Source organism: Colossoma macropomum, unplaced genomic scaffold, assembly GCF_904425465.1.
Source record: "Colossoma macropomum unplaced genomic scaffold, Colossoma_macropomum, whole genome shotgun sequence".
NCBI lineage: Eukaryota > Metazoa > Chordata > Actinopteri > Characiformes > Serrasalmidae > Colossoma > Colossoma macropomum.
In genome coordinates, this window is record NW_023494803.1 from 31495641 (window position 1) to 31522607 (window position 26967).

Genomic DNA, 26967 nt, shown 5'->3' on the forward strand with positions numbered 1-26967 from the left:
TGTTATCAAGAGATTAAACAACCATTTTTGGAATTGGAAAACATTTTCTTACATTAAGGAAGTGTTGCTTGCACTTTTGCTTCCCAAAGTGCTCTCAAGCACGCTGAACTCGTTTTACATTCATATTGCCGTATGCCTTTGTGCTTCATTAGGACCCGGCCTTACTCGCTGGGGGCTGCAGCTGTGCTTAGACTGTTCTCCTACGAAGCCACAGGCGTAACAGGTTGCAGATGTAAATCTAAAACCTTGTGCTTTTGATTGAGTCTCCAAACTCTCTGAAAACCAGAAAGATAAGATTTGTGTGCCTGTCTGTGTGTATGTGGAATATATGTGGTTATATGCGGTGTCTTTGCAAAAGGGAGTTTTTATATGTACATAAATTTTTTGTTGGTATACAGAAATAATTGTTTCTCGGAGGTAACAGATACCAAAAGGCTGTAGCAGTGAATTTGACATTTAATTTGTTAGAATAAAAAGGCTACATTTAATGAATAAGAAAATCAGTTTTATGTCTATTGTATTTAGAAAAATATATGTAAAATCATTTTAGTGGCTACTCAGAGAAGCTCAGTATGAAATACATAAATGCAACTGTGCTATAATGAGCTGTCCTGTGTACGATTAGTATTATTTTTGGGCTGTAAAGTTGCAAGTTGTTCAGCAGTTTGTAGTTTGATAAACACTGAATCACTCTGAATGAAACCAATGGAAAAAAGTGCTTGTTGAATTACATAGTGATGGTCTTCCCAGTGTGTTGTTGCTGAAAGATCCCTTTTTGCCTCTACTTTTGTTTTAAGTTTAATGGGTTGGGGGCCAAACAGCAGTAAGGGAAGCGATGTTACGAGGCCTAATAGGTGTGAGAATACTGCAGGGCTGGTATGAGCAGGATGTGAAAGTAAAGTAGCTTCTGAATTACTGACTTTAGTAACAGGAAACGTAAAAGAATAAAAAGTGAAGTTTGCTGAGTCATGCTGATTAAATCCTCCTCAAACAGTTCTGAAGAGTCAGAAAGTGAGCAGCTTTGACTGAATCTTGTCTTTAGACAGGCTGGTCTGTGATGGTGGCTCTCTAGAAGAGCTTGGTTCTTCATCTCTCTCAACTCATTTTGTGCCTTTGCTCTACCGATTAGAGCTAGGTCCCCAGACAGCACTTTAACATCAAAGCTCCCAGCCACGCTGCTGCAGTCCAAATTTGCGGTTCTGCTTTTTCTGTAAACGTAGTGCAAGGTTTTAATTTTCCAAATGCTTGCGGTTTAAATTAAGATCATCTCAATATGTGGCTTGATTGATGTTTGAGAATAGTTTTCTGCTTTTGATACACACACACACACACACACACACACGAGAGGCCTTGATTTATGATGATACCACAGCATTGGGCACTAAAACATTGTAGTTGGGATTGCTTTCCTGAAGGATGGGTTAGTGCTGGTGTGAAGCAGAAAATCAATGTTGCCAAATCCTGAGGCATTGCGCTGGTTCATTCTCTCCTTTTGATTATTTTGTTTTGGTGCTTAGTATAGCTTCAGATGGACAGCATTGTTATGATTTTTGTAACTCTGTCTTTATACTTATTAATGCAGTCTTTAATTACATCTTCATCATAGGCCTACATTTCCCAGTTTCAAAATTTAGCAATGTGTACCTTACCTGCAATCCATATTTTATCAGACATTTAAAGGAATTTTTAATTTACACTGTTTTCCCTTTTTTTTTCTAAATGTAATCAACAGCCAAAACATGCTTGCTGTACAAAGTGTACTTAAATTTTTCAGTGGAGCTACGAGGCTACTGTAAGTCTTTAGTTCTATTTGTACAGGATTAGTCTTACATAGGGATGTAGTAGTAGTAGTAGTAGTAGTAGTATAGTAGTAGTAGTAGTAGCTAATGTAATTATCACCAGTGTTTCTCAGTGATTTTAGTCCCGTCCAAATCCATCATATCTGTACTGATGCTCCTGTGAGAGTAATGGACTGCAGAAATAACCCCAGGTTAAATTAATTCCATGCGAATTGCAGTGTCAGTAAATGTTACATTATATCCTGTGGTAAAGGAGTTGTTGTGTTTTTTGTCTTAAGTGGAGTCACTTGAAGCATTTACTTGTATTCTCTGTGTCCTAAATGAAGCAGATATGTGTTGTCCTCCTTCAGGTGTAAACTTAAAGAAATAAATTTGCAATCTTAAGTGGTGCCTGTAAATTTCCAAGCTAATGACAATGCTAATAATGCATTGCATTAACTTAAGACAGCTCGGTAGATGTGGGGGTAAAAGAAAGACACAACAACAAAATTATGATTAAACTTAATAATTAACTTCAATATTTGGATGTTTTCTACTTGTGAGCTGCTGAATGTATTGTGTATGATGCTTTTTGGTGTGACAGCGATGTGTAAATCTAGCTATTCAATCTCTGTGGTTTTTACCAAGACGTCTTATCCTGTTTGATAACCCTTACAGACGTCCTGAGGTAAATTACATTACCCAGTCTTCTCCTCTTTTAAAAGTAATCCCGTCCAAATAGTACTCCAGACACCCAGTAAGATTCCTTTGGCTGTGTTAGGCTTGTAACTCTAGTGCAGAACTGAAGATGCCGAACAACATATCTTGGCTGATCAGCTACCGTTGGATTTTTTCAGTGAACCAGATCTGTTAACAAGAATATAATATACAGATTTGAATGATGGGCCTAACTGTGTTTATCCTAATAAATTAGCCACAGAAGCATTACTTAGGAAAATTACTTGTTTTATTTCAAACGTCACTCATTCCTCATATTCCGTTGCTCGAATACTGTATGGCCAGATGATGGTTATCTAGAATTCAAAGACCAACTCAACTGTTTCCTCATTTTTCTCATAGGAATAATCATGTGCTCTGGCTTAATGATGAATGAAGTTGGTTCACTCACTTCATTGAATAAAATACTTGCTCCTTATACTATTTTAATAGCATTACTGATGATTTTGATTCTTCTGTCACTGACAGATTATTTTTGTTAACTTTTTGTCTTGTAGACAAACCATATGCAGATTCCATGGGCAGTGGGTCATACTGTGACTACAAAATAAAATATAGTGAAAAAATACAGTCCTGTTTGAGAAATCAGCAACTGTGTTTAGCAAGTTGAGAGGGGGCTGGTTGATGATTTCAGAAGTTGCAAATCTGAAAATAGAAGATAAGAACATTTTTTTTTCTTTGTTTGTTTGTTTGTTTGTTTGTTTCTTCAGGAAGTGGTGTAGATTACACTGGCCATATGATTCTAGCCGTGGAAGCCGCAGAAGCAAAAGACCAAAGTTCGCTTCTGCTCAAATTTTCTCATGGTCTTGTTTTCCTTTCAAATCTTTTATTTGAAATAGTTGAACATAATGATTTAATGTGTGTACATTTTACCATATTTCTGTCACTGCCCGGTCTTGGTACATTGCGCCACTCTGATGAAGGAAATACAGATTAGTTTATTTTCCAAAAGCAGCTATAAATTCACTGTTCTGGTCAAAATGCTAGTTTTACAAGTGGAATTCAAGGGGACAGTAAGGTTTTGTGTCAGATTATGTTTTGTGAATTGAAAATTGAATATTTTCTGTTATTTTTCAGAGTTTAGTAAAGTCTCACAGTAAATGCACTAGTCTAACCTTATTTTAAATCTCAATATAACATTTTAAAGAATTTAAACAATTACTATAAACTAATAACTTAGCAATGGCATGCATAGTTTTTAATCAGTTTGTTCTAGTGTTATATTATTGAAGGTAAACATTGAGTGAGGAAGCGAATAAGGTAACAGTTTTGAACAATTTGGAAATGCTGCTTGACATGACTCTGTGTGTCACAGCCTTGGCTGGCCTAAAGTGATGAAGCGGTTAATGAAATGTTTTGTGGCCCCAGGTCACAGAACTTTGCCTAATGATATATGAGGAGTGTGCTGTATGGTTAATCCTTAATGATGACATGCTGTTTGGTGATGATGATGATGAATATCTACGTTAGCTTTACCAAGTAGTTTTGAATAACGCTTAACAAAATCTACACTTCTGTATGTCTTTTTATGCTTTACACCTTCACTGACACATTCCTAATCCTTATGTACCTCTCTTTCCACAATGGAGTTGTAAGTGAGCCTTTCAGTGACATGTTAAAAGCTATCACTTGTGTCGTTTTCAAATGTACGTTGGTGTCTGGCGAAGTTCTTGAGGTTTCATACGTTACATTCATTGTTAAATCTCTGATTAGCATCTCAGACAGTGAAGAACAGCTCTATCTTTATGTAACTGGTCATTAAGATGTTTGATCTAACAGGCTACCACTTATTTTGCTCTTCCAAAATCAAGCATGCAAAGCATTGGTGAAAGTTTGAGGTTGTCTCAAAGTTTAAATTGGCCTTTTATCTGTTGTCGGTAAAAATTTTATTCAGTGTGTTTTCTTATTCTCTACTTTTTTTTGCCGTGAAGGAAATAGGCCAGCGGAGCCTAACAGGCCTCCTTTGGGTTGGTGCAGGAAAGAGGGGTGACATTTTTCCTTTTCTGATGCTAATGAAAAGAGGAGCTTTTCCAGCTTTAGCTTGCAGAGCGTGTCTCTCCTGCAGCATGCTCCACTGCCTGGACATTGTGAGAGCACAAAAATCCAGGCCTGGTATCCAATAACGTGAAATTTCAGCAGAGAAGCGGCCATTGTGTGATGTGGAGTGGGAGGGGGGTTGGGGTTGACTTGGCAGGAACCCAGGGCTCAGGCCACATCCTACTGCTCTCCTCCTCCTTCCCTTTTGTCAGTGCAGGAAACGGCTGTCCCTGGATCCCCCTGCCTCCTGTTGCAGGCCTGGGAAGGAGTGCGCCTCTCGCACTTTGAAACAGGGCTTCACAGCTTGGTTGATTTTGCGCATGATTATAACGCCCATAACTAGATGTTCTCTGCATCCATTTGAAACTAAATTCATTTTGATAGGTTTACTTTATTTATTTTATTTTTTATTTATTTACATTAGATATTTCATTGAAATATGCAGGGACAATGCACATGAAAGTTTCAAAGTTTACAGTTCACTACCAGTCCATACGGTTCATATATGGAGTGTAAGCTGCAAAAGTAGCCTGTTTTGAATGCATAGTTCTTGTAATGTCACAAAAACCTGTACATCAGTATATTTATGTTTATCCACCTATTCACTCCTTTAGTTGTTTGGTACCGTCTACTAACGTTAAAGTTATAAAGAGCGTTTCGGACCATACTACTTTTTGAATGAGCCACAATACAAGGCAGCCAATCAAAACTGAGGTCATTTGCATAGATCAGTCTTCAAAGCACAGTAACAGACACAGCCTGTTTAATTATTAGGTTGGAAATGGTCATATAAAAATTAAATAATAAATTAATTAATAAATTGATTGTTTTTTGTATGTCAACCCACACAAATATCGTAAATGAGCCTTCATAATTAAACATTTAAATACAAGAAAAATATAGAATATTGGCGCTTTTAATAAACAAATTATTTCTATAAATGTGCTGGTTTGCCAACATGGCTAATTTTCACTTATTGAATTTGCCTTATTATTAATTTGAATTATAGACATCAGTATTAGCCAAATTTAGGAACTAATAATTTGGAACACAGACACATACATTAGCGACAAAATTTGGTAGGATGTTGCATGGTCCTCCTACTCAATGCTAGTACAGTTCTCCACCTTTAAGTTCTAGGTTTTCTTGGTGCTTTTCCAAAGCTGTCCATTGCTACTGATTATGGTAAATATCACACATACACACATTGTTGTTTAATCAGTTTTTTCTAAACACATCCAAAAAATGTAAATGGTGTAATTTTTATTTTTATTTTCACATATTTTTGGTTGCTCATATATCTCTTTCACTTTACTTCCTGTTGGACATCTGTGCCACTTCTTGTTTACGCTTTATTCTCACTTTTAATTTATTATACACCATTTAAAATAAGAAACACTGTTAATTGGCACAGAAACTTTACAGTGCGTACAAGTTTTCTAAACTTTAAAAAAGGGTCTGTACACTTGCACCGAGCTATCTGTTGAAGGACATTGCTCCAAAGAGTTTGAGTGTAATATAATAGGTTTAATTACTTAAATGTAATTAACTTCATTTATAGAGCGTATCTTTATGAACCTAAAACTGAAAATGATATAATTAAAAGCAATGTTCTGATTCCCCACACCAGTGCTCTAAACCAGAGCTGCCCAAAGTTGTAGCCCATGGGCCAAATTTGGCCTGTCAGAAAGAAGCCCTAAACCCTGCACCCATCCTCACAACCAAATGAGGGAACAAACACATTTTCATACTTATTAATTTCTTAATTTTCTTTTAAAATTGTTTTAAAGTATTTTGGAAAATGTAGTTTTGCATTTTAAAGTACTCTCTTTAAAAAAAAAAAAGGTGCTGGAAAGGGTTCAATGCATGAAGAACCCCCTTTGGTTCCCTAAAGTATGTTTCAATTCATGGTTCTTTTAAAGAACAGTTTTTTGTAGATGGGCTGTGTGCATGTGAAAAACCTTTTTAAAGTTTAAAGAACCTCAATGTAATATAAATTTTATTGGAAGAATCCTTACATTGGTAAATGACCTTTTATATTACACAATGGTTTTTCACACTCGCACATCTCATATACAAACATGGTTCTTTAGAGAACTAAAATGTTTTCTCTGTGGCATTGTTCAACGAACGCTTTGGCGCTTTCTTTAAGATAATACATTGTCAGTAACTGAATATGCAACCTACCAACACTATATGGTCAATTATTGAGTTCAGGTGTTTCAGCCATACCCATTGCTAACAGGTGTATAAAATCAAGCACATAGCCATGCAGTCTCAGTAGAGCATTGGTACTAAAATGGGTTATACTGAAGAGCGCAGTGACTTTAAACGTGGCCCTGTCATGGGATGCCACCTTAGCCACAAATCAATTTATGAAAATTTTACCCTGCTAGAAATACCCTGGTCAACTGTAAGTGCTATTATTGTGCACTGAAAGCATCTATGGGGGAAACAACAGCTCAGCCACGAAGCGGTGGACCACACAAACTCACAGAGCAGGGCTGCCAAGTGCTGAACCACATGGCTCATAAAAATCACCCATCATTCACTACAGCGTTCCAAACCACCTATAGAATCAACATCAACACAAACCGTGCATTGGTACCTTCATAAAATGGGTTTCCATGGCCAAGTCGTGGCACACAAGCCTAAGATCATTAGCTGCGATGCCAAGCATCAACTGGATTGGTGTAAAAGGACACTGCCACTGGACTGTGGAGCAGTGTAAACATGTTCTCTGGACTGATGAATCACGCTGTATCAATTTTAATTCTCATGGGCATTTAGACTATAGGAACCTGATGGCTCAGCTTGGAGCAAACCTGTCACAGGTCAGACTACTCTGAACCGTGTACTCCAGCTCATATTTTGTGTTCCCCTTTTGCGGAAATGAAGTCAGTCATCCAGCAGACTAACTTGGAATAATTTGAAGTTGGGCTCGTAGCTGATCCGCTTCCGACTTTAAATCTGCTCTCTCATCAAGGGGGAATAGATCCCAACATTTGCCTTTATGCTCATCGCTGTGTACTTCTGATTCTGACTGCTCTTGGGTGTGTATGTGATTTGTGTTTGTGTATGCAGTGCAAAAGGGGTTGCTCTCATGAGATGTGTGGGGTAAGGGTGGGAGGAGGTTGGGGGGATTAGAGGCTGGTTTGAAAGGAAGTGCATCCCATTATGTTAAGTCAGACTTTTTCTCTTCTGCTCTTTGTGTCACGTAGAGCTTGACTGTTTTTTCCTGGAGTGTTTTAAAAGACACTGTAGTGGTGTAGCATTTAATAAAGAGAAGTTTTACTGTGCTACTTTAACCTTTTGAAACACCTGACGTTTGCCTACTGACTGTAATTTCTTTGGTGATAAGATTGTGTGTCTGTATAAGTGTCATCTTTATTTTACCCTGTTAATTGTTCCAGCAAGATGATAAACAGTAATAACACAATCAACAGGACACATTATAAGTGAGCGTACGTGTCATGTATTGAGGATTATGCTAACCAGGTTATGGGAAGATTTAATAAATATAGGCTATAGGATGCCCTCTGCAGTTCCAATAGATATTAGTCAAATGTTTATTTCAGGGAGTTAAGTTAGTGTTAATTAAGGGTGGGAGAATCTAGGCACCTCACAAGTTCGATTCAAGGTGCCAAGATGTGATCTTGATTTTTCATTTCTGCAGCCTACAGTATGATCATGTATCTGCCAGTGATTAAGCTTATATTGAAGTGCTTAATGTATATAGCCTTTTTATCCAAATAACTCCACTGCACTATGGCTGACCTTCGTTAGCACTATAGAGGTTTTTTATGTTATGCTAATGCCAGGCTAAAGCTGCTATACCATGACTTACACAGTCTGATTTTAATAGCGGTTTTACCCTAAATGTGGACAATTTAAACAGATATTCAGGTAACACGTTTCTTACTTGGTATGCTGCAGTTTTACAATGAATGCTTCAGTAAATAACTTATCTCTGAATATTACAAGGTTAGCCTGTTAGCAACTTATCCAGGTGGTTATTAGACAAAGCAACATTTTTATGTAGTCATTTATACTGTAGTTTCCATATACATAAAATTGAGTGTAGTTTGTGACTGCAAACATGCGCATTAGTGAGATCCTGCATTTTCTTTTCTTTATCCAAGCCAAGCTGTGCTAAAGTATCCTACTTTATAATGTATGTTGGTGTGTATGAGTTTATTTTATAGTAGAGATTTTGCTGGGCCAATATAAAAAATTCAACATTTTATGAATCAATTCAGAGTCTCTAAGGAGTGATTTGCGATGCATCTAAAAATGAAGCATATAAGGACAAGCGAATGGTTAATATGATTTTTCTTTCTCTTCTTTTTTTTCTTCTTTCATAATCTAATCAGAGATTACCTTGACCATTAATCAGTTAATGGTTAAGATGAGGATTTCATTTTGTGTCAGTGTAAAATGCACTTTGTTTGACTTGCGTCAAATAGCAACACCAGAGAAGGTTTGAGGACTTTAGGACTCGAGTCACTTGATTGACACTGTCATGTGGAGGCTCAGTTGATGTGTGTTGCTGAACAAATCAACATTCCTGGGTCTGGAATTGATTATATAATTCAGGTTAACATTTAAAGAGGTCATCTACCTCAGAAGAGTTTCCATTGAAGAATGTAGCTCACCGCAGTACAGATAAGTGTAATGGAAGGCTGTTGTCTCTTAATACATTACTAGGATCCATAAAAAGCTGTGTTCGTCAAACTACGACCTTTGTCATTTCCGGACTCACATAGGTGTGTTATTATCTAATCAAAGGAATAGCAGACAGCAGAGTCTGCTCCTTACTACATGTGGTAGGTGAAAGTTTAGGACAATACAAGGCCACATCAGAGAGCTCTCCACTGTGGATGCTTTACCGGATGTTGCATCATATCAGACTTGATTGGTCAAGTCTTTATTATGTTACTGTCAGTCCTGGTTTATTTCAGCATTTATTAGCTGACAAGAGGTATTTACAGGTATAAATGGTTAACAGACTAGTTTTATTTGTGTGTTTGTTTAATTTTTATTTATTTAAATTTTTTTGGAGAGTGCTGCTAATTTTACTTTAGATTTTTCTGATTACTGGTTAATTACATCATCTTCATTCACTGTCTTTTAGAGCAGTGTACAGTAATTATCCCAGTCATAAGTCTGGTACATACATATAGTTATTTCATGTCTGTCTTCATAACAGTCTTTGTGTTTCAGTCAGTAATGACCTGTTTGGGTGTCTTTCTTTGCTTCTGCAGTGACAGTTATGCGCGTGTGAGAGCAGTGGTCATGACTCGGGATGACTCCAGTGGCGGATGGCTGCCTCTGGGAGGTGGAGGCCTCAGCTGTGTGTCAGTCCACAAAGTCAGCCGGCCAGACACGGACAACTCCAGCGGTGTGGATTTCCTCATCCAGGGGGAGCGTCTCAAAGACAAATCGGTAAGACCGGTGCATCCGCTTCTGGCCCTAAATCTGTGCCATTATGGACTCATACCCTGCTGTGACGCATATCCTTCTGAAAGGAGCTGTGGGATGAGATCATCACACCCTGCGCTCACAGGAAGTGGCTGGTTGGCGCTCGTCCACAGTGCAGGTAGCTCAAAATAGGAGCGCACTGCATGATGCAGAGTGATGTCATCAGTAAAAGAGACAAGCTGCTCTGAAAAAGAGAATGTGGGAGTTCTCTTCCCTCAGACAAACGTAGAACAGATTGGAGCGTTGATTTTGAAAGCTTCTTTTTTTTCTAGATTTTGTGGTATTGGTCATAAAATTACTGTTGGTAAGTAGCAGTCTGATGTTTTCACCAAGGAAAGAATCAGTGTTTGCTCCTCTAGGAAGACGTTTTTTTTTGTTTTGTTTTGTTTTTTCTCCCCCTCTTTTTTTCCCTCTCTGCCAAAAATCATGGTCCAGTCATGCCACACCACATCCGTGGTGCGCGCACACCACCTCATGTCATACCAGCTGTCTGCGTTATTAAAAATTTCAAAGGACACTTTAAAACATCAAGCACAGTTGTTCATCACAAATGATGTTGACACAGTTTTACTGCCCAGGAAGAAAGTTTGAGTGGTGGGAAACATACTATGTGCTATGATAAAATGATTCTTCCTAATAACAAGTTTCTAACCAGGTATCATCTATATCAGTATACCATAACTGATGCCACACAATTTTAGTTTCATCAGTAAAACCTATGAGTTACCTAGTAAAACCTAAACAGTAAATTTCCTTTCTAATAATGTAATCAGCTATCAGCCAGATTTTCATTGCTCTGTAAGGTTCCCTTTGGTGTAATTTTATAAGAAGCTATGTAAGACATTTTTAGTGTAGAGTATCAGCACCCAGGAAGCATGAGTTCCAACTTTAATGCAAACTTAAGTATTACCAGACTCTGTGATGTACAGTGTTATGCAACACTTTTTTAAAATTTTATTTTATTTTTTTTTAGTTTTTTATTTCCAGTCAGAAACGGTCATTAAGTACAGGTTATTCAAAAAGCAGAAAATGTATTAAACAGAAGACTAATGTACAGTTTTTCCATATTTAGTGTGTTCACTCTTTGCCTTTATTATGGCTTTCATTCTTCACCGGAGACTTGCTTTCAGTCTTTCAAAGAAATCTGCAGGGATATTTTTTTCCACACCTCCAAAGTTCAGTCTTAGAAGTTTGTTGCATTTTCTGCTTCTCATAATCCGAATTACAAATTGAGACTAATCAGTCCATAATTCCTTATGGGGTTCTAGTGCAAATTTTTAATCGTTTTTGTTTATTTCCTTGTCTCAATAAAGCATTGAGGTGCCTTTTTTTTCAGAATTTGTCAGCACGAGTGGAGCTTGATGTTCTCTTATTTCACAAGGTTAAAAGCTGTTTATGATAAAATGATAAAGATGATGAAACTTTAGGTGGTCTACCAGGTCTTGCACGGTTGTTCTTTATATCTGATTTTTTGAACTTCCACTTTGGAAACTCCTGTTTTTTTGTTGTTGGTTTTTTTGGCCCTACTTCTTTATGCAAGTGGTTTATCGTAAATCTGAAGAGAACTACAAACAAAATTGCAAGGCAGTTTAGGTGTGTTTGGGTAGTTGCTTGTGTGAATGTTAGTGTCTCTTTGAAGGGGAGCATAATGTCAGTGACTCCTTTGGGAACAGCTTTTGCTGGGAGGACACTGCTGTAACAGGTTGGGTTTAAGATTTGAAGGATGGAAGCGTTAAAGTGGCAGTATGGTGCCCAAAAGTAAAGACTGGACAGATTAAATACTAATAGATTTGATGTTGTACTTGGTCTTTGAGGCTTTTGTGTGTCTGATTTTCAGACCGTGCTGTATATTGAAATGAATCAATAAGACCCAGCGCTACCAGTTACTACTTTAGCAGTTACCTGGCTTTTATTCAGTGTTAGAATACTGTGCCAAAGCTGAATGAGGTCCATGTGAGAGCCTTCAGCCTACTGTAGAAAGCATGCATAGAGGAGAGCGTCAGGGAGGGAGCAGGGCTTAAGAAATGGTCTGGCTTTTCTCTGGGATGCACAGAGAGAGCAAGAGAGAGAGATGGTGGTGACTATAATGTTGGAGGGGATCTGCCTACAAGTGTAACGATGCGGCACAGAGTGTACTGATGAGTCAGCACAGGCTGAATATAGCCCACCAATGTGCCTCTGCTCTCACTCTATTCAACCACCTTACAGATGAGCTTTAATTTGCCTCTGAATTACACTGCCATCCGAAAATGTAGAAGAAATGAGCGGGTCACATAGGAAGATCTTATCTGTAACCAGGTAGGGTTTTATTGTTTGGGACCGTTTTGTTTTCTGTCTGTATGCACAAATTGCTGCAGTAGTTCAGCTCTGTTCTTTTAAACAGATGAAGATTTTGACGTTGAGGATGGTGGTGCTTACGTTCGTGTTTGTGCCATGCTTAGGGTGGGGTGGGTCTGCCTTCTGCTCGGATCTCCTGGAACACCTCATCTCTTCTGCTCTGTCGAACAGGCCAGCACTGATAGCAGCCTGTCTCTCTTTGTGGCACAACTCAGCAGTGGCTCCAACATGAGTGCTCCACACGCTGGACTGGAATTCCATTCATATCTGTCTTTCGGGCTCTCTTCCTTTCATCTCTTTCTGTCTTTCTTCTTTTCAAGCTTCTCTGTCTGCCTTTTCTTCCTTTGTTCCTCCCCCACTGTTTGTTTATCTCCATTTGCTCACCTTTCTCTCCTCTCATACCATGCATGGCCTTCTGGAATGCGGTATTGAATGGTGTCTTCTCCTGTAACGGGGATACTTCCTCCTCTGCTCCACTTGCATTCATCTGACTCTCTGTGGCTCCACTCAGTCTCACCTTGACAGTCAACCCCTAGTCTTGCTGTGGAAGTGGGCAAAGGCTTTAAGGCCTACTGTTCAGAAACATCCTCACACACACATAGTGTTTGAACACAAAACTAATATGTGAAGACACAAAAGAAGATAATGAACACACAGCATAATATTAAAAGCAATATAAGTGGAGTACTGTGTGAAAGTCCAAAACCAACCGTTCGTATATTAAATTTCCAGTCGAAATGGGCATGAAGTACAAATCATTAATTTCTCAATGTTGATGGGGAAAAAAGCAGAAAACATATATTTAACGGTCTCCAAATAGTATATTGAATCTGTCAGTGTTTTTGTCCACTCTTTACTTTTGTGCATGATACTGCCACTTTGATGTATCCATCCTTCCTATTTTAAACCAGTTACAGCAGTGTCCTCCCATCAAAGCCTCCTCCCAAATGTGTCACAGACGTTATATTCCTCTTTAAAGAGACACTAACATTCACACAAGCAACTACTCAGTCACCTAAGCTGCCTTGCATTTTTTTTTCTAACGTGCTTCTAAAACCTTTAAGGGTGATATTTCTGTTGAGATTAGATAGAAGATAATCCACTCGCATAAGGAAAGAGAAAATCAGTGGGAATTAAATAATAGTTTCCAAAACCCTTCTTCAAAAAAAATGTGACCTCTAACAACCATGCAAAACATGGATCACTCCAAGTTTTATTACACTTTTCTATAACCTAAGAACAGCTCAGCAGTCTTTTATTGAAGTTCCTGTGGCTACTGAATAACAAGCCTTAGTATGTAATAAGCCCAGCATTTTAGGGGTTAATGGGCATTTTCACAGGAAATTAACTAAATGAAGGGTGGTCTCTGACTTTCGCACGTTACTGTATAGAGGCTAGGCAGTTAACAATTAGGCTTTCAAGTTAACTGCTTAAGTGATTAAACAGCATTGTTCTGAGAAATTTAAATGTGATGCAGATCTTGCATGTATTTTTTGTGGCTGTTTTTTGTTTTACTTTTTTTGTATAGACCTTTTCATGAGACTGTAGAAACATAATTGTTAGAGTTTAGTCACAGATGCAAGTGCTTATTTTCTCTTGCCTTTCCTGTTTATCTCTCTCTCTCTCTCTCTCTCTCTCTCTCTCTCTCTCTCTCTCTCTCTCTCTCTCTCTCTCTCTCTCTCTCCCTCCCTCTCCCCCCCTCTTCGCTCTCTTGCGCTCAAACCCTAGAGACTAATGGGCGTCTCTCATTTCATTTAATCTGCTCAGAGGAAGGCCTGGAGCTCATTCAAAGGCCCTTATTATTAATACTCTTTTGAGCACTCACTCTCACTTCACTGTGACTGCATGTGCTCTGACTTTGGCTCAGAGAACTTATGCCAACTGTATGATTGGATAAAATGTGTATTTCCTATTAAATTGTAACAATAAACTCAGAACATCACGAACATCATATGATTTATATGTTTATACACGGTTCCCAATATAATGCTGACCCTGCTGTGGTACTCTAACTAAGTCAGACTATTTTATTTCCCATCAGGTTGTGCTGGAGTGTAACATAAAGAGGGACCTGGTATACAACAAAGTCACCCCTATCTTCCACCACTGGAGGATTGATAACAAGAAGTTTGGACTGACTTTCCAGAGTCCAGCTGATGCAAGGGCCTTCGACCGGGGTATACGGCGAGCCATGGAGGACATTAAACAAGGTTGGCCCCCTCTAACATTGCCCCCCCCCCCTTCTCATTTTTTATTTCTTCCCTCTATTTGAAATCACAACTGCCTTTACATTGTGTGAACATTTCATTAAAAATTCATAAATGGCCGTATAAAACAATTATAAGAGTAAGAATTTGACAAAGTTAAAAACTTGTTTCCTTCTATAATGTTTCCATTTTGGAGAAGCAAGTTTTGAGTCTGATCAAAATTTTTGGCTGTCCGAAATTCTGTGAAAAAGCTCTACGAACAGTGTCTTCCTCAACCCCTAGTTTTGGGTAGATTTGATTAAATTCTGTTTATTATTTTGGCTGGGCAATTTAACATCCTTTTTTTTCCCCTTTAACTCTGGCAGTTGCCAGCAAATAAAATGCCATTTTATGCTGACCCTGTGCATGTGTGTTTTGGTCCATTGGCATGGTATGGTCCAGTTCCAGACCTGATCAGAACCCCAGATACCAGAATTTACGCAATTCTTTTCAAAATGTCTTCAGAACGTGACGCATCTCTTGGAAACTGCCTAGTGTGGAGTTATTTTGAAATCAGTTAGATAGCCAGCCAAGCCTGGGTAACTGCGAAAGGGAAAGGATTACTGGCAAATAAGGAAAGTGTAGTCATCTGGGTGATGAACAGAGCCTATGCAGCAGAGAGAAACATGAATAGTACTGGGGGAGGAGGTGGCCATTAGAGTTAGCAAGAGCACCCTCCAAACCCTACTGTGTTACACAACTCTGTCCTAGCCTTTTTATCTTCTCAATACTTTGGACCTGTGGTGACCGGTGGATCTGAAGTAGCCCATGCTAATGAAAGGGGGCTTTGCCCTTGACCAGTTTCCTTTTAGCAAACTTGCACTGCATTTACATTACAGGAATTTGGGCACAGCAGCACAGTGAAGCAGGCGAAGATAGCAAGAAAATTGTTTCTGAACTTTATGCAAATAAGCAACAAATTCCCCTGTGCAGCAGCCAATCAGATGACCAAAGTTAAGCTACATGCTGAAATCCTTGTTGAAAAGATGGAGCATAAGTTAGCAGTAGATTGTAATTTAATGTGGTATTTTTTTTAAAAAAAGTATTTAGCCTTTTGCAGGTAAGGCAGTGTTCAGAATATTGATTTACATACATACATTGACGAATGTAATATTTATTTCGTTAATGCGCAAGTGAAACTGAAACTGCATTCAACAGAATGCAGTGTTTGCAGCATCCAGCACATGGCAAACATGGTCTAATAGTTAAGCCTTTGCTTTTTCCTTGTTATTATTTGTGTAAACAGCTGTGTTGGAGAGAAGTGTTTTGCTCTGCACCTGTGTCCAGGAGAAGCGATCACAGAGGAAAGTTCATTCATTAGTACATGTGCTGTTGTGTGCGTACATGAAGGATCTTATAACAAATATTAAAGCATATGTTAACCTTGTTAGTGGTCTAAGTTAGTGTTACTTTCACAGACATGGTTTAGATTGTGGATGTAGTGAGTTATTCGTTTGTAGCTGCTGTGATTAGCAGTTAGCCATTAGCGTTTTGGTTCCATGTTTGTAGAGTGGCTTCGTGTTGTAGCTGTTTAAAAACTAAATGGATGATGTGCCTGAATACTGACTGCTGCCTCTCAAGTGTATCCCTACTGTTCTCACGTGGCCTACAAACACTTACTCTGGACAGCTAAACTTGTCTTGCATTTTAGTGAAACATCCCCAAAGCGGCCAACAGTTTGTAAGGGAAGTGATCCGCTTCGCTGTAATGTAAATGCTGCCATAGACCACAGAGAAGTGGTTCATTAGATCAGCTAAACACTAATTATTGGCGCTTCTCATGGACCCTCTTAACATCTGTAAGCGAGATTGACTGCGCTGTGGTTCAGTTTGGGTGGAATTTTCTGGAGGGTCTAGGACAGAGCAGACTCAGCAGATGGGGTGGGCTGCTCTTGTGTATTTCAAGCACGGCCGTGTTGTGTAATGCCTCGCGCAGGTTCCTCTGTATTCCTGTTACATCGCTCCACTGCTCGGACCGCAGTGTGTCAGCTATGCAGGGCTCTGTTGCCATGGCAACCAGGCACATGGCTCATCCAGCACTGTGGCCTGGCACTGGCGGAGTCGTGCTGTAGGAGGCTCGAAGCTGTTCCCATCCACGCTGTGTTCTCTCGTTCTCTCTCTCTCTCTCTCTCTCTCTCTCGCTCGCTCGCTCACTCGCTCGCTCTCTCTCTCTTTTTCTCTCTCTCTCTCTCTCTCTCTCTCTCTCTCTCTCTCTCTCTCTCTCTCTCTCTCTCTCCCTCTCCCTCTGTTTCTATTTCTATTATTTTTCTTTTTCTTTCTTTCTTTTTCTCTTTATCCCTCTCTCTGCCCCTCGCTTCCTCTCCTTTAGTCTAGCCATAAGCTCTACACCTTTCAAAACTAACTGGTTAAATAGGTAGACAAACATTACTTGTAATGTATTGCAACACTCTGAAATACATACCCCCATCATCTTCTCTCACCTTCACTGCTGACTGTTGTCTGCCCATTTTATTTTTTTCATGACACATTCATTTAACAGACTAATTTTAGACCTCAGTGGTTAATGGTTCGAGTTGTACAGCTCACATTTGAACTGTACAGTATCTCCTTTAGACAATGTTAATGTTTGGAATTACCTGCATAAATATTTGGTGCTGTGTTCCTTTGAGCAAGGGGGCCACAGTGGCCTGAACTCAGTGCTGAGCACTGTGTCCATCCACTCCAGCGCCACCTGTGTCGTAGGCCCGAGTGCTGGACTCTCTTATTCACCCTTCTCCTCTTCTTCTTGCAGGCTGTCCGATGTACAGTGACTCAGACACTCCTGAGGATGGATTACAGGTGAGTTGTACACAAAGTTAATGCTGAAAGGATCATAGAATGGCCAGGACTTTGAAACATTGTAAAATAAGTGGTTGCCTAATGCCCCTTAGTCATTTGGCATTCATTTTGAGTGGTCGGTGTCTGAACAAATCAAAGAACTCGGCATCCTCCGTTAGCAAATGTCGTGTGAAATGAAAATCGGCACCTGGTATGGCAGAAGCATGTAGCAGTCAACAGATATCTGACTCAGTTTCGCAAATGTGTGGTGATGAAATCTCTCCCTGTGGACAGACCTAATCTGCTGTCTCGAATGCTTTTTCCTTATGGACTAGGTTGGTGAATGTGGCACGATACATAGTTTTGAAGAAAACTGATTCTTTCTTTAGTGTCTGCACAGCTCACTTATCCTTGGTTTAGTAAAATTTACCATATATTACTATTATTTGGTGCTCCAAAACGGTGAAAAGATCAAAAGAGTGATTTTCAAAGAAAATTAACAAAGTGAGGTACAGTTTTACTTGTGGCACATTTTGTGGTTCAACTCAAATACTGGTTTTAAATACTGTTTTAGTGGAGTTTTGCTATGGAGAGAGTAGCAATTCTGTCGAGTGTCAAGGAGGTTGTTTTTAAGAGTGGGGTTTTTTTTTTTTGCTTTTTGATGTGATGGGACACATTTATTGCTTGTTTGTACATCCAGCAATTGTCAGACTTGTTCTCCACAAAGGATGTGATCATTCACTGTGTAATTGAACAGAGGATACTATATTCTAAACACTGAGTAGCATTCCACAAAAGACAAAATTTGCTGGAGGAGGGATGTTTTTGGGTTCTGGTAAACAGAGTTTATAGAAGGTGGTACTTTCTCTGGGAAATTTTATTTAAGGTACACATTTGGACCTTAAGACCCACTGTTGTACCTCTTAAGGTACATTTGCGTTTTTTGATGGAACAAAAAAATAAAACCAAGTGTAGAAAAGGGCCAATACTAATCGCCAATCACCTTTCAGCATGATCGCCCAATAGCCGATACCTGTGTTTTTTTTTCTGGCCGTATCAATCAGACTGATCGTAAGTAGGCCTTCAGCCCCTAGTCAGAAATCAAAAGGTCAAAAGATCTAGTGTTTGAACGAAGAACTGCGGTGTCCTGTGACCAAGGGGCCTTGCACAAGGCTGCAGCAGTCCTTAAATATGGCTCCTATGTTTTACGTCACTGATCAGCCCTGAGGATCGGCAGTTTGAGAACATCGGCCGATCACATATTTGGGCTGAAAATCGGTCTATACTGATACACAGCCGATGGATCGTTGCATCTCTGAAGTGCCTTTTTTCTGACAGTGTAGAGATGGTATGATACCTTTTTGTCTTTTCTAATAACGTACCAATATTATTGAAACATGGAGTGTCTGCCAATGCCGACCCAACATTTCTCCTTCTTCTTTTTAAAGTTATTAACCTTTAACCCCTTAAATGGCCAGGGCCTGCTGGCAAGCCCAAAGTTTTTTCACTCTTCTGTAACCTAAGAATAGCTCTGCCAGTTTTCATTGAAGTCCCTGTAGTTAAATAACAAGCTTTAATGTGTAATGAGCCTGGGATTTTAAGGGGTTAATTTGAGCTATTTTTAATTAAAGCACATCACTTACGATCAGCATCTAAAATTAGGTTATCATGCTTGAGCTACTCAAACCTTCTACTAGCACATGAAGAAATACACATCTCACATCATTTACATGATTCATTTTTTTTCCTTTGACATCTGATCGAGCATTTTCTGCTGATATCAGCCTGATACTGAAATCCATTGATACGGATGTGCCAGCTCTCATTTTTATCATTCATGTATCACAATCAGTAAAGCAGAGCAATATTCTGAAAGGAACAATAGATTTCATTGCATTGAACAAGTGAAAACACCAGGCTGCAGGCTGTTCACTACATAGTGATACTATTGTCAGCGACTAGGATTATAATATCAGTATTTTGAGCATGTAAAAGTTTCAGAATGCCTTGGCAAGTTTTGGCAAAATTTGAGATCCTTGTTCTCAGCCATCCTGAAATCTGATTCCATTCATAGAGGAAAGGGCTGGAAACCTGTGAATCCTGCGAAGATTACCTGGGATCAGTGATACATCAGGTCCAATGGCACTGCTGTTGCTAGGCGGCAGGAGAGTAGAGGAGGGATGCAGTGAGCCACTGAGGATGTAGCCATGGTGATTCACCAGCAGAGCGCTGGGGTTATAGACCTAGGACACAGCACAACACTTAGTCACTCTCACTCCACGGCAGAACGGCTAGCTCACTGCCTTCCCAAATGGCATGGAAACGTTCAAAACAAGCCTGCTTCGGTGCTTACACATTTACCAGTGCTTCAACCTGCAGTGAGAAACCGTGACTATAGCAGGTGGCTTTTCGGTAACTGCTTTCTGCCCGAAGTGATGCCCTGTGGTATCCCTGAAAAGGATAAATGTTTGAAACATGTCTGTATATAACATCCTGTCAGTGTCTCTTAACTTTTTGAACACAAACTGAGAAACATGATCCTTTAGTTTACTTCAGACATCTCCAAGGCGGGTCTGGACTATGCGGGCGCTGTTTAAGGAGAAATAATTGCAAAACTCGGTATGCTCTTTCGGAATAAAGAGAGCACAGATAAGATGAATTGCTCCCTTGTTTTGAATAGATGGAAATGCCTGAAGATTTGGCTTCTGGGAGTTGAGTATGCTATCCTGGTGTGATTGCAGCCATCTTAGTCAGAGCCAAGAATTTGTTTGCAGTCTCCCCTCCCTCCCCTTAGTGAGGAAGTTGTGTACAGGAAAATCATCTTGTGGGGAGGCAGTAAACTTGGAAAAGAGAGAACACATCTTGCTCTTTGGGTTACGTCGGGTCATAATTAGTTTGATCCTGAAGTGACTCGTGAAAAGGCTGTATATTTCAGCGCACAGCGCTTAAGTCCGTTTGAATTTCCAAAAACGGGTGCACAAGGAAAGCAGGTATTACGTGTGAGTTTGTATTTGATAAGCGGACCTGTGCACACATGCCATGAATAGGGAGGTCTTTTGAGAGTGCAGGCCTGCAGAGCTGGGGGCCGTGTTTGCCTGAGAGGTTTTGAAGCCAGAGAGAGAGAAAGAGCGAGCAAGCTTTCCTCCTGCTGGTATTCTGCCAGCCCACAGTGCTTATCTCCCGCAGACCTCTGTGGGCAGATCACAACCAGATTTGCCCCTGCATATGCTGGGGCTCAGGCCGCTCTGCACTGAGGGCTTTAAAAGGAGCTCCAAGCCTGGTTCCCATTTGAACTGCCTGACTCTCCTCCCTTCCTCCCGCCACACACACACTCTCTCCTCTCTCTCTCTCTCTCTCACACACACACACACACACACACACTCTTACATGCACGCACACACACAGCTGTCATCTGGCTTTTTAAGTTCTGGACTGCGTTTCTCCAGCTGGAGCTGGTTTATGACATTCCCCCAGCAGACCCATTGGCCGTGCTTTCTCTCCTCACTCGCTCACATGCACACAATGCACAGATGCATGCACCATTTTCTCCTCTCTGTCTTGCTCTTCACTAGGGGTGGGAATCTCTAGGCACTTCACAGTTTGTTTTCAATTCAGGGTGCTAAGATTTGATTATAAAAAGTTTCTCAGTGCATCTTGATTTTTGTAGAATATATATGGAAGTATTTAATATAGAACATTGTACTTTGTAAGAGGCCATTTTTATCTGAATATTCGCCAGGCTATTGCTAACCTTCATTAGAGCTTTAATGAGTTTTCCATTATTGTGGTACTGCCAAGCTAATACTGCCATACCTTGACGTAACCAGACTGTTTTAATAATAATTACAGCAGTTAGGGGTGGGCAGTATGATGATTGTTTTATCTTGATCAGTATTTATCATGATAAACAATACGCATTTCTGAGCATGTCATGGATATCAATGCTAAAAAGACTGCATGTTTCAATACAAAGAGATCATAATTAGTCCTATTTAATTGGATGTAGTGCAGTATGTGCAGTGTTGAATAATCACTATTCTTATTTTTTGTGACACTACAAGCACATTTTGTCTGCGTGTCAAAATATCTTACATATAATTGTATTAGTTCTAGCCTAAATGTGGACATTTGAAACTTGTAACAGACATTCAGGTAGCGTTTCTTACTTTGTATGCTCCAGTTTTACAGTGACTCCTTACATACTCTGAATATTACTGGATTAGCCTGTTAGCAGTTTGCCAAGGTGATTGCTAAACAAAGCTGTGTTCCTATGAAGGGTCACTGGTTGTATGGCTTCAGCCTTTTATTTCATATACAAACTTTTGGCTGCTAAAATGCATGTGTTAGTGAGATCCTGCATTTTCTTTCCCCCTCCAAGCTGGGCTTTGCCAAAGTGTCCTAGTGTCTAGGGGTGCGCATGATTGCGTTTCCCCTACTTTAAAACAAAGAGCCTCTATAAAAATCCGATTACAATGTTTTGTGAATCGATTCAGAGTCTATCGAGATGCATCTAAGAATCGATTACTTTTCCCACCTCTGCTCTTCACTCCGTTTTTGCCTTCCTTCACACTGTCTGCATGTGTTTGAGAGCATGTGCTTGTGCGTCAAGAGAAAAAAAAAAGACACATAGTGAAAAAAGAAAAAAGAAGAAAAAGAGAGGGAGAGGGGGAGAAAAAAAGAAGTCAAAGGAAGCATCTCTTAGCAACCACAGGACAGTAATTACTGTAGCAGCAGCTGGGAGCAAACCAGATTTCCGCTGTGCGTTAAAACACTGGCGTGGGCTACTTTACACACGGCACTGACTAACCAGTGCCAGCAGCCTCCTCCACATGCAGAGAGGAGAAAAACCTGGACGTGGGTGGTGTGGGTGGGTGTGTGTGTGTGTGAGAGAGAGAGAAAGAGGGAAAATTAAGTAGTTTTCCCTTAGAGCGACAAGCTCATGTGACTGCAGGGATGTGCATGCTGTAATTTAGATATCAATTTTCGAGCCTTGTGATATTTCCCCACTTCCTTGTTTTTTGGAAACTTCCTTCTTCTCTCTGTTGCGGTGGAGGTGGTCAGGCCTAACTGCAGTGCTCAGCCTCCCAAACCCATGGCAGGCTCCCTCCCTGCTGTCCTCTGAGTTGCCTTTGCTGTGTTTACATGTTGCATCTCAGTAACATTTCTTTAAGTTTCTGGATGATATTATGTACATTTAGTCAAATGTAATGTTGGACAGTATAACAAATCACATGTAATGTGATTTTAATGTATCCACATTTTCTGGATTATTTTATTTTATTTATTTATTTTTTTTATTGGAATTGAAACAGAAGTAAACTCCTCTGGATAGACATTTCTGGATATCTGTTGCTGCTGTAGGCCTCTGTATTCCTTTATTTGGCACATTTGAGGTGCCTCTATGTTTGATAAGCTCATGTTTGTAGATTCGGCCACCGTAAAAATGTGTCTGGGAACGCATGCAAGGACAGGAACTCAGCACTCGACAGAAGATGTTTGAGTCATTCCCACGTTAATGCTGTTCCTGAACACAGGGCTCCACCTGGTGGAAGCAAAGAGAACATAGCTTCAGCAATGGCCTTTACCCTCGAAGCTAATGCCTCTATAAGCTAGTGATGATGTTTATGAGGAATGTTATTCAGTTACATGCCCTCTGAATGAAGTGTTTTATATTTGAGGGGCTGTAATCACTGCTTCTTCTTTTTCAGGTTAACCAGGATCCCCCTTCCATTTACACACCCATGAGAGAACCATTCTCCCATCATGGTGGAGTGGTGTCCACTGAGCCTTTCCGTGGCTGTTATGTGCGTACCCAGCCCTTTGATGAGTTCCCCAGCCCCAACCGCCGCTACCTGCCTCCTCAGGTCAGAAGAACTCCTGTCAAGACTTTTTGGTTTAAAAGTAATACCCTGTCAAAAAATGAAGTCTTTGCAATGTTCCCCTTACTTTAAATGTAGGAGATCAGCCCAAGACATGGTTGATGTCTGGAATTTGCTTTGTTCGTTTCACACTGGCAGTTTCAAATAACGGAAGCGCGTGGTGTTAAGTATTCTCAGCTGCACTTGCTGTGGTTTTATATGCTGAATGGCAATAAAAATGGTTAAAAGTATGGACAGGATTCAGGCTTTAAGATGGCCCTTAGTCAACAGCATACAGTGTCAAACCACATAAGCATAAGTGTATCTGAGATTGCATAACATGGCCTAAAGCAAGTTTGTGATGGTTTGAGCATACAGTTGCACAGTACTAATGCTATCTTTCATTAGCCGTTAGCTACCTTAGCCTCGTTGATCTGGTGCAAAACTAAAGAAGCAAACTTGTGAACACCAAATCTACCATTGCTTGTTATCTGCCTTAGCCTTCCAATGCAAAGCTAAAGATGCAAACATCCAGACACAAAACATGATGAACTTTAAATTTATACAATTTTCCACTTTGCCCAGATGTAGCTGATCAGCCAAGACATGTTTGTTGTCCAAATTTTGCTCTTTTAGTTTAGGCTGAAGCTGCGAGGCTAATGTTGCTTCTTCTCCGAACTCATTTAAACTGCCTTTTGGGCATCATTAGGTTTATTAATTTATTTATTCATTGATTTATTAAGTTATTAAATATTTATTAAGTTGTACCAAATTCCGAATTGCTTTGCAGAGTCCGACTCCCCATTGCCTGTACGTACATAATGCATGTGTGATCGGCACTAGGTTACATGTGTGACTTCTGTTGTTTATATTTCTAAATATAGATCCTCAGTTCAAAAATTCCAGATTAACAGTTGCTATAACACAAAACAACAGAAATCATTAACATAATCTGCATGCCTGCATGTGAAGGAGAGTCAGATTATGGTACAATGCATATTTTTTAAACTGGGTACCCACAGCATTCAGCTACATGGTGAGCCTTTGTTCATTTTTATAGCTCAAAGTCACACTGTGTCCTAAAGCCCCACTGCACGATCTTATTGAAGACCTGGATAAGCTTTGAGCAGATTAAGAGAAGTTTTAGGGATGTACTTACAGAAAAGATGTGGGCAACTATTGACTTTGTGTATGTTAGCTTTGTATCTAAACTAGAAAATCAAAATTTGGACACTAAACATGTCTTGGCTGGTCAAGTACATATTGGGTATGTGGAAAGTTGTGTAATTTTTATTTTTATAATTTTTTTTTTTTTTTTTTATTTAATTATACCGAACCATTCCTTAAAGTGTTAAATCTATAGTCATGACTCTGTTCTGTTTTTTGATCGCAGGTCTCTTTCAACACCACACGCCACGTAAGCTTTCACATGGATGATGAGGAGGTCGTTCGCATCAACCCCCGCAAGGACGTTCTTATCCGGGGCTATGAGGACTACCGGCACCCCGTCATGTGGAAGCAAGACATGGAGCGAGACGATGGGGATTTCTCCACCACCTTTTCCAAACTGGACAACAAGAAAAGTGAGTACTTGTTTCCGGAAGGCCCGGAAGCTCACACGGGCGGCAAAGACTCCATCAAAACCCAGCAGCCCTCTCCTCTCCTCAAGTCCAAGAAGTCCCGGAGGCGCAGAGAGGACGGGGAGCGCTCACGCTGCATTTACTGCCGCGAGATGTTCAACCATGAGGATAACTGGCGGGGTCAGTGCCAGGACGCGCCGGACCCCATAAAGCAGTGCATTTACAAGGTCAGCTGTATGCTGTGCGCTGAGAGCATGCTCTACCACTGCATGTCTGACTCAGAGGGTGACTTTTCGGACCCATGCTCTTGCGACACCAGTGAAGAGCAGTTCTGCCTGCGCTGGCTGGCCTTGCTGGGCCTGTCCCTCATCGCGCCCTGCATGTGTTGCTATCCTCCCCTGCGGGCCTGCCACCACTGCGGAGAGGCCTGCCACTGCTGTGGGGGGAAACACAAGGCCGCTGGATGAGTCCAGCCATGCTACACCTCCAACACCACACGGCCACGTGGAAAACCGCCGGCATCGTTTTTTTCATTCACCCTCAGATAGGTGAGGTGTTCTCCCACCCGCCTCTGGAGGCTTTGGAGATTTGATTTGGCTGAGAGCAGCGGAAGCCGACACCTTCAGGTCTTCTCGGGCTCTCGAGAGCTGCGTCACGGAGCTCATAACGTGAGGAAAGGCGTTTACAAAATGAACTAGGAGAGATCACTAAACACTCACAAACATGCAAAAAGACAAAAAAAAAGATGAAAAAAAAATAATCACTCAACATAGAATACAAGTCACCATGTCAGACTGTCATTACAGATAACGTGTAACCTTTGTGAAGGAATATTGTCTTTTGTACAGAGATCAAAACTATAACAAAGAAAACAAAATAGTTGTGCATACAGAGAATCTGCTGTATGGGTATGCTAAAAGGGATATTTTCTTGCTTTTTGTGAATTTGCAGTAGGGTAAAAGTGGCCTTTTCTTTCGACTCGAGCATTCGCTGACCGTGTAATTATTAGACAAAAAAAGTGCACTAGATATGTTTTCTCCCATGAAAGGTAACCCTCATGAATTCTAATGGTACGTTTAACTAAAAAAGGAAAACACTTTGATCAAGTTCTAGGAGTACAGATTTTTTTTGTGATGGGTGTGTATGCAGTTAGTTTTTCCCTCCTTTCTTTTCACTGTTTTGCAAAAGACAGTAACGTCATTTCTTTTTTGAAATGGTAGTGTGACATATAGCCTTTTGTTATGAATTGTGCTAATGTTTAAAAGACATCCATCTGTAATTGGCTAAATTATTTGGACCGCATGGGTGCATTCCAGTATTGAGTGATTGTGGACAGCTGTGATACGTCATCTATCCCCAGTCATTTTCCATGTCAAGATTAATGGTGTTATATTACAGTTGATTGAGAGACCAATTGCAGGAATGCTCGTTTTTGCTTTCAATTTCATCTCGTTTATCGGAGTGAAACTGGGTTCTTTTCAGCTTCTTAACGGTTTTCAAGCTGAAATTGTGCTCAACCAGCAAGTTTTTTTCTTTTCTTTTTTTTTAATTGACATGGTACATTTAGGCATTATTATGATTATGGATAAAAGGGTGTCCAGTTTTCATTATTAAACAAGGCACTTATATTATTATTATTTTTTTTTTATTAGGATAACCCTGTATTTGAGTTAATTCGTACAAAATGCCCCTCATAAAAGCACTAGTTTCCAAGCTTTGGTTACAGCTCCATCTCCACCTGTTCCATACTGCATGTAGTCCATGTATTTCTGTTAGTCTTTGAAAAGTTTGTGTAAATGAACTTCTCAGTGGCCAAAAGCTAAAAAGAACCCACACAAACCTAGACGTATACATAACAGCCTGATAAGTCGTTTTACTGACAGACTGTAATTCATTGCACGGTACAAGATTTTGCTCTCAACTCTAAATTGCATGCTTATCAAAGGATTCACAAACCATTGTTGTAGTTGGACAGAGTCAGACATAAGTTCAACCCTGCCTGCTTTTAGACTGTGTGTCCAGTCCTGTTAGCTCATATACACTATACGGTTTATAAATATCACCCAAATGAAGCTTTTTTTTTCCTGCTTGCAGGAATATCGCCCCCAGTATTTAAAAGGCCAGTATAAGTAGTC

At 40.0% G+C, this 26967-nt stretch overlaps 1 protein-coding gene across 1 annotated transcript in view; it reads left to right on the forward strand.

Annotated features, from left to right (window-relative positions):
- The window catches only part of spred1 (sprouty related EVH1 domain containing 1), a 34953-nt gene extending 8487 nt beyond the window's left edge, over window positions 1-26466 (forward strand). The window contains exons 2-6 of the mRNA XM_036593045.1: window positions 9818-9998; window positions 14413-14581; window positions 17369-17415; window positions 23103-23258; window positions 24646-26466. Of these exons, the coding sequence (XP_036448938.1) occupies window positions 9818-9998; window positions 14413-14581; window positions 17369-17415; window positions 23103-23258; window positions 24646-25299 (1207 nt within the window). The 3' untranslated portion in view covers window positions 25300-26466. The remainder of the gene's footprint in view (window positions 1-9817; window positions 9999-14412; window positions 14582-17368; window positions 17416-23102; window positions 23259-24645) is intronic.
- The last annotated feature ends 501 nt before the right edge of the window (window positions 26467-26967 follow it).